The sequence below is a fragment of the Ischnura elegans genome, chromosome X (assembly GCF_921293095.1).
Source record: "Ischnura elegans chromosome X, ioIscEleg1.1, whole genome shotgun sequence".
NCBI classification, from domain to species: domain Eukaryota; kingdom Metazoa; phylum Arthropoda; class Insecta; order Odonata; family Coenagrionidae; genus Ischnura; species Ischnura elegans.
The window spans coordinates 14796788-14811332 of record NC_060259.1 but is presented as its reverse complement, the minus strand read 5'-3'; the positions used below and the strand labels follow the sequence as shown (position 1 = coordinate 14811332).

The 14545-nt window shown below is 36.6% G+C and overlaps 1 protein-coding gene across 3 annotated transcripts in view; it reads left to right on the top strand.

Annotated features, from left to right (window-relative positions):
- The window catches only part of LOC124170885 (cytokine receptor-like), a 137103-nt gene that overhangs the window by 83991 nt on the left and 38567 nt on the right, over positions 1 to 14545 (top strand). For all 3 annotated transcript variants that reach the window (XM_046549912.1, XM_046549914.1, XM_046549913.1), the window contains 9 exons: positions 3361 to 3518; positions 3611 to 3782; positions 4516 to 4678; positions 4796 to 4941; positions 7742 to 7890; positions 7979 to 8132; positions 13672 to 13827; positions 13919 to 14086; positions 14162 to 14316. In XM_046549912.1, coding sequence (XP_046405868.1) covers positions 3361 to 3518; positions 3611 to 3782; positions 4516 to 4678; positions 4796 to 4941; positions 7742 to 7890; positions 7979 to 8132; positions 13672 to 13827; positions 13919 to 14086; positions 14162 to 14316 — 1421 coding nt within the window. The remainder of the gene's footprint in view (positions 1 to 3360; positions 3519 to 3610; positions 3783 to 4515; positions 4679 to 4795; positions 4942 to 7741; positions 7891 to 7978; positions 8133 to 13671; positions 13828 to 13918; positions 14087 to 14161; positions 14317 to 14545) is intronic.

Below are 14545 nucleotides of genomic sequence, written 5' to 3'. Positions count from 1 at the left end.
ATAAAAATATTAACTTAATAGTATAATAATGGATTGCCAAATGGACTGGGCTAGTATGTGAACCTATCAAGCTAAGGATTGATGTTGCTAATTTTTATGCATCTGTAATTTACTATGTGATGGCAATGCATATGCAGAAGATAAAATGTGCATACATGATTTAAGGTCATTTACAGTTGGATAATCCTATCTATTCTTTTGGGCTGTGACTTTTTGTGGCTATTGTCAGCCTCATTTCATAGTTTGGGGTACCATGGAGAGAACTGTCCTATTAATAACAGGAATTTTTTCCGTGAAAAAATTATAAATATGTTTGTGAAAAGTTATCATTGGAAAGTGCATGAGGCAGATTAATGGTATGAATAAATTTGGATATCAAGTTTCAGTCCAGACACATTTGTTGACAACTTGAAGATTTTTAGCAATTTTACAGCCATTAGTGGTTAATGTCACTTAAACAGTAAATGCAGTTGGATTGAAAATAAAAGTCCAGTTTTGATGAAGATCTTATGGATTCTACTCACAAGAGGTGACACGACATGCTCATCGAAACATTGGGAAACCTTTCCTCAAGCAAAACCCTAGAGATCTTCACTAATAGTGTTCACTGGTAAAACATCAGAAGTTAAATTCCAAATGATTTGAGCTTTATGTTCATATGACTGCATCAATGCTTGGTCAATTAACATAACATCTGTCATTCAATATCAGCTTTAGTAACTTAAGCGATATTTAATGCACTCTAGCAAAGTTTTCTGAAGTGTGTCGTTGAGGGTGTGGTGGTGAATACGAATGGCATTTTAGGAGATAGGTATTTACAGTGGAACCTCAATAAAGTGAGCACGGGCTATTGCGAGACCCCCGCCATTATGAGAGATGGCCGAAGCACTGTCAATAGACTCTATGATTAGCATGCAAAAAAATTCTTTTTATGAGGCCCTTATGGTGTTGACACTCACGAGTTTTCATAGCGAGAGTTTCCATTGCCGGAAAACCTTCACTAAGAGTCCCTAATATCTGTAATTGCTGGCAATCTGTTAGAAATTAACATGGAGTTCTCATTCTCAAATTCATGTGGTAAACTATAGTTTGATGCATAAGTTGTTCATTTTGGTGGAAATATTGTGGCTTTAAGATTCGCAAATGCTTGATCTTCATTTGTTTCTCGGACGGCAGAAAGCTGTCGACAGCATGCGTTCACATCCATGAGTTGCGTGAATAGAGAGCACTACAAAACCCTTGCAGTACTGGGTGTTTCTAGCAATGATGCTTCTAGGAGGAGCTTCTAATGTGCTGTTACCGAAGACACATTTGAAAATATGATGCTGCGCTTTTAGTTTACTTAATTAAAAAATTCTGAATTCTTTTTCTTTTTTCGCAGTCATCATTGAGAATTTTAAATCAATAAATTCATACTGGTATGTTGGCCTTAAGGTCCATCAGATGCGTATGCTTTTTCATTTCTTTGTTGCATATATTACCCTTGCGTGATATTACTCGCAGTGTCTTGTAGCTTGCTTTAGTATTACTTACGGTACCTATGGTACATCAGCATTATATCTGCATTATATTTTTTGTGAAATAATATCAAGTTAATTTTTTTCTTATATTACCAATTTTAATTCAAATTGCATTCAGTAAATATCCATTGCAGTGCCATGGATATGCTCAGAGTATTATTTCAATGACGTCGTGGGCATAACAGTAAAAATAGAATTTTTTTTTGAAACTACAGGAATGTTAATTACATCATTATGCATGCTTAGCTGATTTTTTAGTGTAGATAATGAAGACATTACACTGGATGATTGAAAAAGTCTTCCGAGGCAGGATCATTTTACCACCTTCCACTGTTTTCATCTGCAGAAACAAATGCGATACATTATTTCACATAACCTCCACGAGAAGTACAAGAAAAATAAATATTCACCAATGGAAACATTTGAGGTATTAAATTACCTCGATACAGTTTTATCAGTAATTGCTTGATTTTTCAGTAGAAAATACCTACCAAAATAATAGAATGATCACGTAAATGCACTTAGTGCATAGAAAAGCGGCTCCCTTGGTTGTGCATTGGGATAATGATTGACCAAGCAATGCGTTGCATGATTTTTATTCAGTACAGCGCTTATAAATTGAATGGCTAGTTTGTTATTAAAGTAAGGATTTAGATTTACTTGAGAAAGTTAGTGATGCAAAATAACATCACCTTTTGTCTGGATTAATGCTTAAGTTTATTAGATAGATATGTCTCCGTCGCCACACCTATCCTCTCCCTATACAAGTGTTGACAATAGGTTTATTGGCTATTATTTGCTCCACCTCCAGTAAAGCAACAATTCGCTATAGCGAGTGTCTATTAGAGTACCGTGGGGTCGCGTTTTATCGACGTTGCACTGTATATCCAAACACAAATCTACCAATTGAGGTATTAGGCATTTCCTCATTTGTTCTGCTAATTTTCTTTTTTGTATGCAAACCACGAGAAGTTGCAAGTTTTACAGGATAAAGGTGTCATGCCTCTATGGGTATTGCATTCTCATTTCCTTGTGAGCAATTTTGTTTACCCTTAACTCTTTTGTTCACAAAAAGGAAATAGTTTGTGTGATGGAAGTAGGTTAAAAATCCTCTTTTTGAGAAACTTCTAATGCAATTTCCTGAATCACTGATTTCCCTATGGATCAAAGTCATTATTCATTGGGATTGTTGAGCAGGTAGAATTCAATGATTTAATTTTATCATTGTCAGACCAAAAATCCTGGAAGCTATGTGGTAGTAATTAAAGTTGCTAATTTCATTGGAAAGTTGTTAAGTGACTTGCTCATCTCTAAATCATGCAAGATTTGATGCAAATGTACAGGAACCTGTAAGCAATCAATTTAGAGGATTAATGACTGGAAGGACATTAAAAGTTGGGTTTTGTTCAAAGAAACCATGAATATAATTCATTTTTGGTCAAGTCTTGGTCATGAAAGCCAATTACAATAGTTACCATTATATGTACATATTTATAAAGATGTTTCACACTTCCTTGTACTGTCAATCAACTGTACCAAACTGAAATCTTAGCTCATGGTTCGAATATATTCTGGATTAAAAATGACTTTATTGAATTTTATGTCAGTTTTGAGTCTGTATAGACTTTGTTGATTCCAAATATTTGTTTGGTGGAAATGTTACTTAATGTATTTTGGAAACTGACCTAGATCAGTATTGCCAGCACCAATGCTAACTTATTCTATTTCATAAACATAGAATTAAGATTTATTTGTGTCACTCAGTTTGTTATGGGGAAGGGATTAAGTGTTTCTCAATGTCAGAGCTCATTGCTTTCCCATTTTTTTCCTGCCCATTTAGTCATACCAGCAGAACCAATGTACTTGAGGATCGTAAACCAGACTTTAAGGAGTATTCTGTTGAAGTGGGAGGTGCCATACCCTCTTACTAATTTCCCTCCTGGATTAATTCAGAAAATTGAATACCAGCACCAGTGGATGCCTCGCGATTTATGGCTGGTATGTTAGCGTGTGTCATTGTCCTGGCAAATTGTTGGAATTTAAGCATTAGCCAAGTACTATTGTATTGAGTATGCAATTTCTCTCCATAGGTTGCAAACACCACCAATCTGAAGATGCAGAATTCATCCTATATGTATAATCTTTCAATTGAATATTCTCATACCTTGTATGATATACGAGTGTACATGAGGTCAGCGTATGCAATAGGGGAAGGATGGTGGTCTAAGCCTGCTAGCATTACTCATTCCACAATGTCAACAAGTGAGTATTTATATACTAAGTGATTTCATATTGATACAGTGCTTAGATATTCCATATTTCATTACTTAATCATACTCTTGTCATTTTTTTGTTAGTTTTACTTGCTATGAGTTCAGGTATGCCTCAGAATTTTAGAGCCGTGAAAATTTCTGTATTTTGATTCTTGGATCTTGAAAATTTCACTAGTCTTTGTTGGATGCTGGCCCACTATTCAATGCTTAAAATATATTTGGTCCATGCTGGGCATAGCTACACCTCACTTTGCCAATTGATTTATTCCCATCAGGTGGGAATGGCATTTTATTAACCTGGGGCTGAAGCATAATTTTTTATTTATTTTGCATAATCCACATCATGGGGTGGTATCAACCCAATGAGAAACTATGAATGTTTTCTTGGCTTTTAATTCTGTTGAATTAGTCACTCTTCCAAAGATAGATTTGATCCTTTGAAAAAATAACTTGTTAGCATTGCTTTTCATCACCTTTTGGTAGTGGTATTTTTTTGCCTTAAGTGATAGTGAGAGACTAATATTATTAGTGAAAGAACTTCTCCCAGTCAGCTTTTTTGTCAGCTTCTAGGTCAGTGTGGAAAATTGCGTCTGTTTGTAATTTTTTGTCTAACATAGAGTGGCTAACGTATTTCGATGAGTAATGATTGGCTCTCGTTCACATTGTAACTCTCAAAAGAAGCACTTTGATCTTCAGCTTGCCAACGAATTTGTGTCTTGTAGTTCCTGGCGCTCCCCCCAAAGTGGACATGGGCAGTTTTGAAGTGGATGGTGGCGGACCCAGCAGAGATGTCTATATTTATTGGCAAGAAATACCTGATTACATGCAAAACGGTCCTGAATTTCAGTATGCAATCAAGGAAATACGGCAAAACGGCCAGCTGAAGTAAGCTTTGTGATCATTAGTATTGTGTGTTTGGATTTATATAGAGCATGAAACTGCTTGTACCTTTATTCCAGCTTTTGCTTTGGGAAAATAGTCTGTAAATTCCTCTCTTTTCAGTGCACTGGTTCCTAATGAGGTGACGAGGGCTTATGCGAAGTTCAAAGGCCTAACTTTAAATAACTATACTTTCACTGTTGTATCAAAAAATCGTGAGGGGCTTTCCATTGAATCGTCTCAAGTCTATGTGCCAAGCTGGGATGATAGTAAGTAAATTTATTTATTCTGTTGAAGAATGTTTGTATTTTTAAAATTGGAAAAATTTCCTTATTTCCTTATTACTCCTGATTATCCCAATGGCTAATGATGGGGAGAGGTGGCGCGGATAATCAGGAAACACGAATAATCCAAAATTTCACTTTAATTTCTCATAATTTTCATAGTTTACGTAAATCAAAAAATATATTATTAATTAAGCATGCTATCTGTTATTTTAGATTGCTTTCCAGATTCATTAAGAGCTCTCTTTGTCCGACTGCGATCCTTTTAGCGACTATAACGTGATTGTACTCACACTTCTACTGCTCCATACAATACCTGGTTTCCATGGCTCAGAGGTCACGGAATCACGAAAGTGGTTTGCACGAACGCTTGAAAACCACTGCGGGATGTGGGAAACTACTGTGTTAGGCATCACACGGCACAGTCATGTCTCACTCAAGTTGCCCGGGATGCAACTTCTGCGGGATGTGGCAAAATGTTTATGCAGGCAAGTGCCTGGCCATGACTTACGCTATTTTTACTTCCACTGCCCCCACTGACTTCACTTGTACCCTCTCCTTCCTCTCCAGTTGACCTTGATTAATCACAGCGTAATCATGCCAGAGTGCGACGAAATCTCTGGCTCCCTTGTGCCACATTCAACCGTGTGCATGGCCACGGCAATAATTGCGCAATTGAGATGTTAAATAAGCATTAAAAGATTGTTGATAACTTTGTTCTTAATTTCAAATTGGTTTACCATTGAAGAATCTTCTTAAATTAATTAAGAGTTTTTTTCTGCAGCTGATCTTTGTCTGCAATGCTAGAGCAGACATTCAAGTAAAGTTGAAGAATTCCTTGTCAGCAAGTACATAAATAGAACAATTCCATTTTACGAAAGGAATTCCAAAGGAAATAGTAAGCCTGGTGTAGTCTTGCATTAAAATTCAAATGTCATGGTGCTTTTGCATCTGATTTTATATTTTTTATATATAAAGATTGTATAAAACATCGAAGGAGTGTGGACTCCTGTATTGATAATCCGCAAAACGTATAAACCGCAGCCAGATAATTGGGAGTCTACTGTATATGAAATTAATGATCAACATGGAGGACTGAAAACTTAAGGTATCTGCATTAAGTTTGTGAAATTTAAAAAAATGAATACTTCATGTTAGGTATGGGTTGGTTTAATTCTGGATTCCAATACTTGTAGAGGTTGGCACTGGAACTGATGTCATAAAGAACTGACATCTAAATCAATGGTGTGAAAACATGTTTGAGCCCTGTTCACTCATTGACTGTAAAAGGTTTTGCAAAATAAATCATGAAATGACGTACAGCTCTAAATCTTTAATGCGGAAAACTACAGAAGTATCTAATTCACTAAAGGTTTTCTAGAATTTTGTTACCTTGATTTTTTTTTATGCTAGCCGGACAAAATGAGCCATTAAATGCCTGCTACACACACAGTTTGCTGCAGTAAAATGAAACACGGTGGAACTTGAATTATTATCTGTTAAACTCGACAAAAATAAAAACTTTTCTTCAACAAAGGAGTTTTGGGAAAAATGGGTCAATGGAATTGTTGCCGAAATGTCATCTCTCCACTCTCTTCTGTTTTATCTTGAGAAGGCAAATTAATGGTCATATTTTTTCCAATGATTATTTGAAATGTCTATTGGACCGTAATTAAGTTGTCAAAACCATAAATTTAATTCTCTTCTAGCTTTAAATAACAGCAGATAAATATCCATCTATCATGGGGTATCTACATTACGATGTTGCATCCACAGAAAGAACATTGTTACGATTGGAAGGAATGTCAGGGTAAACCCTACCCTGACACTTCCATGTCTCCACTGTGTAGATAGGCCATGGAAGGGATCTAAGAAAGGGTATTCGAGTCATATTTGCAATTAATATTGGGCTTCCTCTTATGAAAAAGGAAATATTGGGCAAATAGTAGACTGCCCTCAGTGAGTATAGTTGTAGGGGGCCTACGTTATCAATCCCAGCAAAACATTATAGTTGATACCCTTTGGGGAATGAGACATGTCATCAGTCATCACATAATTATTCTAGTCAAATTGAAGTGGAATGAAGCGAACGACTAATCTAGGAATGAAGAAGAACCGTAGGATTTAATTTATTACAAAAAGTGTCCAGTTTTTGGATGAGGAGGGGTGAAGGACAAGTCGAAGAAAGAGCTGGCTCAAAGGCTCTGGCATAATCTTTGAGGAAGAATGTTGATGAAGAAGAGCTCTCTGGTTGATTCACGTGTTTGTTGCTGATATCATGTTCTTGCTATTTTATCATTACGGACAGGAGAGGCAAATAACTGAAGCAAGAACTGAACCGAAAGAAGTGGAACCAATGGATACCTTCTTCATTTCTGTGTTTTCCTCATAATTTCATTTCAGCTCCTAACTTAGGGTTTTGTCAGGCCAGAAGAAAATCAGATTGATGAATTTTACATTTGGTTTTATGCTGACTGCTCTTGTTTCCCTGTTAGCATTATGTTGACTTGTGGATGACCAAAACTGGATATTGGGATTGCTTAACTCATTTACTGCTGATGGCAATTGATGTCTTTCCCACTGTGATTTCACATTGATGTTTTTAACAGCATGGTGCCAACCTCCATAATTTTCCTCAAGTTATAACCACTATTAGTAGGGGGCACCTCAGATTTTTAGCTGCAGCAAATGTGTTAAGACCAGTTTTTACCCAAAAAAATGCTGTAATTTTACCATATGGAGCAGTTGTCATGACATTCAAGTGCCTGTTCCCTTATTTTTTTAGTTCCTGATGAGCCTGCATCATTTACAAAGATTGCTTTTGGTGATGGGATATATGAGCTATCATGGAAACATCCAAATGATCAGGATGACATTGTCAACTACACAATCTTCTGGTGTAGCAATGAACGTGATAGGCCATACCAATGCTCTGTAAGTATATTAGCTTATTTTTAGCATATTCTAAACATGTTATTTTTTATTTTTCCTGAAACCATAATTATGTTTTGTTTTTTTAAAGGGTTATTTGAATTGGACATATGTCAGCAGTGACACACGGATAATTAACATTACCGTTCCTGAGGATAAAATTTACCAGTTTGCTATCTCAGCCAATAGGAAGTCGGCAAGCAGTGGAATGGTGTGGGCATCATGTACAGTTCTACACAACAAAGGTTAGTCTGTGTTATGTTTTCTCATCTTTTTGGATGTTGTGTTTCTAAATTTTGGTTGTGCCATGGATGGACATTTTTGTAGACATTTAATGGCTTAAGTGTTAGACCTTTTAGCACATTTTATTAAACTCTTTATTAAGTTTCCAACCTACAAAGCATATAGTTGCAAAAATGCAAAATTCCACCATGTCTCTGGTAATCCCAGTTTTTAAAGGGTGAATTTCCCTTGGTGAAGTACAAATATTCCATTGTAGGAGAATCATTTGCCTCATCAGGACTCAAAAAAGAATCATTACGTTTTGTAAATAACATTTTTCTTCTTGAAAGCCATTGAAAATCCACCAGGGGAGTAAATGCTATGCAAAATCAACTGTTTGAATCTTACAGAGAAAATTCAACAGCCTTGGTTAAGTCTATGGTCAAGACTGATTTTTCATTTGTTTTGCTTTGCATCTGTTTTTGACCCTAAGATAAATACATTCCTATTGGTGACTACAAATGATGCACCACCTTTATTAGTATATTCTGAAGATTTCAAGTCTTATCATTACTGGGTTCTCAATTGTAATGATGTAAGTCTCTCTGCATAGTCGAGATCTCAGTTTAATATTTTTATTTTTTGGCAGTGCAAAGTTACCTCTTTTATTTGCTATGCCATTTCTCCCAGTTTTCTGCAGTCAGGAACATTAATGTTTGTGACTTATGATTCCTGCCTTATTTGTACTCTAAAAAATATTGGGTTGAGTCTCTAACTCATAGGGAAGTGCAAGTATCACTTTTTGATCTTGAGTTGAGTATCGAGTCGAGTTGAAAACTACTCACGAGTATTGAGTGGAGTATGGGCATTTTTGGACGAGGCAATGCATTAATGCATGCTCCGATGTATGTTTTCTCATTTTTCCATTCTGCTTGTGAATTTTCTATTCTGAATGCTTATCCTACTGTAAAAAGAAAAAAGATAACGAGGAGCATTAATGGTTTTAGTGTCAGAATTAGGAGATGAATGAAAATTAATGTGTCTTAGGGAGTTGTATAAGTACAATTGAAATGAATTAGCCTCTGGAGATATGTCGACAATTTAATAACTACAGCAGACTCCTGATTGTCCGACTGCAGTATATCTATGCATGATTTACACTCTTGCTCAATATTTTCCGTGATCTTTATTTGAAGAAAAAAAAATTGGATGCGAAATCACTGGAATTACTGCATTAATGCCAGGATACACCGGGCTTATTATTTCCATTAGAATCCCCTTCGTGAAACGGAAGCGATCGCACGCTAGCTGCATTCACGGGAGCACCGTGTTCCTGTTTTCCAACCCTCGCAGCACGCGACCCCGCTCCATGATCACGGGTACACATCCCGCAGCAGTTGCAACCCGGGCAACTTGTGTGAAAGGCGATTACGTGGCGTGGTGCCTGATAGTGTTGTTTCTGACGTCCAGCAGTGGTTTTGAAGCATTCATGAAGACCACTTTTCTGTATCCGTGATGATGGATATATATGGTTTTCGAAATCAGGCCTTACATGGAGCATTAATAATACGAGCACAACCATGTTATCGCCGCTAAAATGATAGCAAACTTGCAAAGAAAGCTCAATGAGTCTGGAAGCACTCTAAAATAGCAGAATAACTGCATAAATAATAACGTATTGGTTGTTTTACGTAAATTATGTACATTACAAGACATTAAAGTGAAAGTTTGTGTTACCCGTGTTTTACCGATTATTCGTGCCGTCTCTTGCCATCGTTAGCCCATCAGGATAGTGGGGAGTGTGCTGCAAATGTACCCAAACTGCTCGGAAGAGCCCTGAGTAAAGGCATTTGCACAATTTTCATTAAGTTTATATATGTATACGAATCATGTGATATTTGATCCTTTCAAATTCTCGAGCAGAAAAACCAATCATTGTACATGCTCAGGCAGCAGGTTTTGATGCCTCTATGTTATGGTCTTACTGACTGTAGAAAATTGTCTCTCACTACACACTTTTGCGGTTGGACAAGTACTTTTCTGCCAAAATTGCAAGATTAGGGAAGCATGAGAATTTTTATCAAAAATGTATGTATGATTTTTATGGATCTTAAATATTCATGGAATTTAAGTGGACAAATCAAAGAAACTATAAGATTTAGCTTTAGCTTTGTAGAAAAAAAAATGTTCCTTATTTCTCAGTTTGTTTAATCAATCTTAGCAATTCTTGTTTTGCAAGTTCAAGAGGGAAATTGAATGCAGCAAAGGAATAAATGAAAATTAACATGGGATGTGCATAGTACTAAAAAATAGGCTAAAAGATGGCACCACTTGTGACGTCAAACAGTGGGAAAAAACTGGCATTGACCGCTAAATCCTGAAAGATAAATAGTTATTTCATAGAAATCTTAACAGTTGATATGCTTTAGTAAATATAGTAGAGTAGGGTATAAAAGTATTGTATAAGAAAGTATGAGTGATTCAGCGGTCCACTCCGATATGTCACTGGGTTGGAATACGGCCTGCCATAATGGGTGCTTGTCATATCGGAATACGCCCGATGAAAAGGTATTCGGCACTCCTGTGGACTATTATAGTGATTAACTGCTATGTATACAGCAAGCTGAAACTCCCTGGCCAAGGCATTAAAATGACTTATTGACTTAAAAAACGATATTATTACCCGAGTTTCATGATAGTGCCCTCTGTCTGCAGATTTCTGAACTTACTGGCCTTGACAGCTCTGTTACCGAAACTACCCTACTCAACTCGACATTTGTAATGCTATTTGAAGTACTACTCGAGTCGAGTACCATCGAGTTGAGTACGCATCCCTACTTATTCATTCATACCTTGATAGGCAATAAATATGATGCCTCTAGTAAGTGGTAAATTAATGGAAGTAAAGAAATTGACTACAAGTTATTTTATGGTTGTATGCTTATAACTTCAGCAACGTTACAAGTGCTCAATCTCACAGGTTGCCATAGGCATAAATACAATCATACAGCAAGCACCTGATTATCCGGGCTAATGATGGGGAAGGGCAGCACGAGTAATTAGAAAACACTGATAATCCAAAATTTTGCTTTCATTTTTTTGTAATATTCATGACTTACGTAGATAGAACAATATATTATTTATCAGTATTATATATCAATTGCATAATAGGTAAATCAATCAATCTATTATTGTCTACGCACATTTTCTGTTATTTTAGACTGCTTTCCAGAATCATTAAGAGCTTTCTTTTCCTGAGCACAATCTTTTTAGCAGAGATAACGTGATTTTACTCGTATTCCTGATGCTCCATGTAATACTTGATTTCCGAAATCCAGGAACCTGTGCCTGAAAAGTCATGGATACAGAAAATTGGTTTGCAGGAATGCTTCAAAACCACTGCATGACGTCAGATGCTACACTGTTAGGCACCATGCCGCGTAGTCGCATCTGGCACCTCGCACAAGTGCTCAATGCTGCGTTGTAAGTTTTCAAGTGCCAGTATTGTCACCTGCCAACCAAAAGGCCCTCCCTCTCTCCCCCTCACACCAACTCCACCCCAAGGAGGTGGTTATTGTTTTAAAAAGGGTAAATATTTACCAAAAGAAAAATCTCCGGTAGGTGTTGGGGCTCGCCCACGAGGGATATGCGCATATGACTGCGATTAATAAGAGACGGATCCTTACATTATAACAAAACAATTTATTGGATCAACAAGATCAGCCAATTGGGCTGGACAAAACAAAAAATACTTGACTTGAAAATCAAATTAAATGAATAAACCGCCCCCTTCTGTCTAGGGCAGAGAAAAGTATAAAAACCAAACCCAATAGTACACACGCTCCTATTACACATTCACTGGGATGGGGAATTTCACTTCTGGGGGGAACAGTAGGGGACAGTGGTATTTCACTTCTGGGGGGAACAGTAGGGGACAGTGGTATTTCACTTCTGGGGGGGGGACAGTAGAGGACAGTAGTTAACACAGCCGGGTGACCACAGCTCCGTGGTGCCGATACCTCCTCCTCTGGTCTCCTTCCCTCTCCTCTGCTGCCACTTTTTTCCACTGCGTTGTCCCTTTTGTACACTCGTCACCTTTTCTATTCCGTCTCTCTATTTCACTCACACGTCTGTCCCTTTTATACCCTCTATAGGGTTTGGCGGCATGCGGAACTCAAATTTCGATGCGAATTCCGACTCATCGGAATTCGACAGTGCCCACAAAGTTAAAAAAAAACATAATATACATGTGCACTAAGCGGGTAGTGGCTATGCGTTACAGTATCAATTTTACATTATGAACTATTGAGTCATCTCTTGCCTTCAACTTTACCCAGGAATTAATAAAAATGTGTAAATTTCTGTCGGAAATTGTATTTCTATCGTATTTATTAGACAGGTAGATTGTATAGAGGTGAATAGCCATGATTTTGGTGTACCTATCACCTCTGTGCCTTAGGAACAAATTTATAGCTAAACTATTCTAGTCATGTAAACTCTTAAGTTCAAAATTGAATGTAAAAGCATTGATATGTTATGTATTTCTAATAAAAATAAATGACTAAAGGATGTCTAGTTTTGCCAGTGAAGATTCAGGGTTTTGCATGTAATTTTATTTGTAATTGCTATTATTTGTACGATATTGTTCGTAATTATAAATTTAAAAAATATGCATATAACTTTTAACATTAGTCATTTCCCTCTTTCTTTGCAAATCTTAGCTGGGAGCTACAAAAACTTTTTTTAAATAATTTTATAAATAAGCTGGATTTTTTGTAAACTAATGGAAGCTATCAAAATTGGTGGACAGGATTATTTATAGTTTACCACCTGTGGTGAGAAAGCTCTGGAATTGCATTCGTCAAATCAATCTCCAGTTTCTACTGCTTTGTATTGGTTCCAAAGTAAATCATGAACTTTGACTATGAAAAGCATGCATGAGATTGATTTTTTTCTCTACGAGATTGGTTTTTGTGTGAATACATGCTGTGCATAGGGTCTGTCATATTTTCATGATTATATGTTTATCTAGGTTGAGAGTTGCACTTAATTTATTGAAGTACGTATGTATTTGGGTTGCAATAGGCTTATTATTATTCCCTCTATCCTGTTGATTTCTACCCCCTTACTTGATGAAGAACAGAAGTTTTTTGAAAATTCTGTTGTTTAAGTTATGCCAATTTAATTCAATGAATTTCAGAATTTTGATGAATGCTAATTTATGCTCAATAATTGCAAATTTAGCTTGAATTTTTCGCCAAACATTTGTACAAAATTTTAGAGTTATGCATACCATGCTAATGCACATGGGAATATGTGATATGTTGTAATTAATGCATATTTTGTTGGACTTAGGTCATGCATCAGAATTGGTTTGTTAAATCTCTCTTCTTTTTTGTGATTGCATAAAATATTTTTTCAACTGCTTACATGAATTTCTGTGAATGAAACAACTTCCCGTTGGCTCCTCTCCCGGAAAACTTGCTCACCTATGTCACAAAATTGAATTATCTTCTCTCCTGAATTAACTCGTGTGACATTGATCAAACTTTTCCTTTGCAGCCGTTGGGAAAATGAAGAGTGTTTGGAAGGCTGACCAGGGCTCCACATTTATCACCCTGGGGTGGAAACTTGAATGCTCTGATCGTATTGGTCTTGTCGAAGGTTATCGTATCTATTATTGCCCAATTATCGGACCCTATGATCGTAGTTGCAAAGGTACGGTATGCATTGTTAATTTTTGTGATAGATCATGGCTACCAATTATTGTTGCAAATCTGATTGTTGATGAAAATGTTATGTTTCACAGAGCCAGAGCAAAATACGACAATTCTGTCAAATGATTCACAGGAAGTGAAATTAGGGAAAGCAACAGATCTCAAACCATATACGACGTACATGGTGTCTGTGTCCATACTTACTAAAAGTGGAGAAGGACTGCAAAGTGACCCTCTTCTTGTCACAACTCTGGAAGAAGGTATATTTTTACAAGAATATACTCAGTAATTTTTACCTCTTTTTGCCATCCTCTAATTCTCATTTCTTCTTGCAGCTCCTGATTCTCCACCAACTAACGTCACCATCTATAATGTTACTAATTCATCAATGGAAGTTTCATGGGTACCACCTATGTCATTGAATGGTATTCTACGTTACTTTGAAGTGCGTTATAATAATATATCAGAGAAAGTGGAACACAAATCTTCTGTAAGTATATTGCTGTCCAACATATTGAAAGCATGAATCCCCATTTGCTGATCCAACCCATATTGGTGACATATGAACACTTCCTTGGGTATCTCAATAAGTTTAAATGCCACTCAGGCCTGAAATTAGGTTTTTGACTAAAAACTAGAGATGTGTGAATAGTATCCGCGAATACTCGAATACTAGAAAGTATTCGCTATTCGAGGTCACGAATAATTATTCTAAAGGT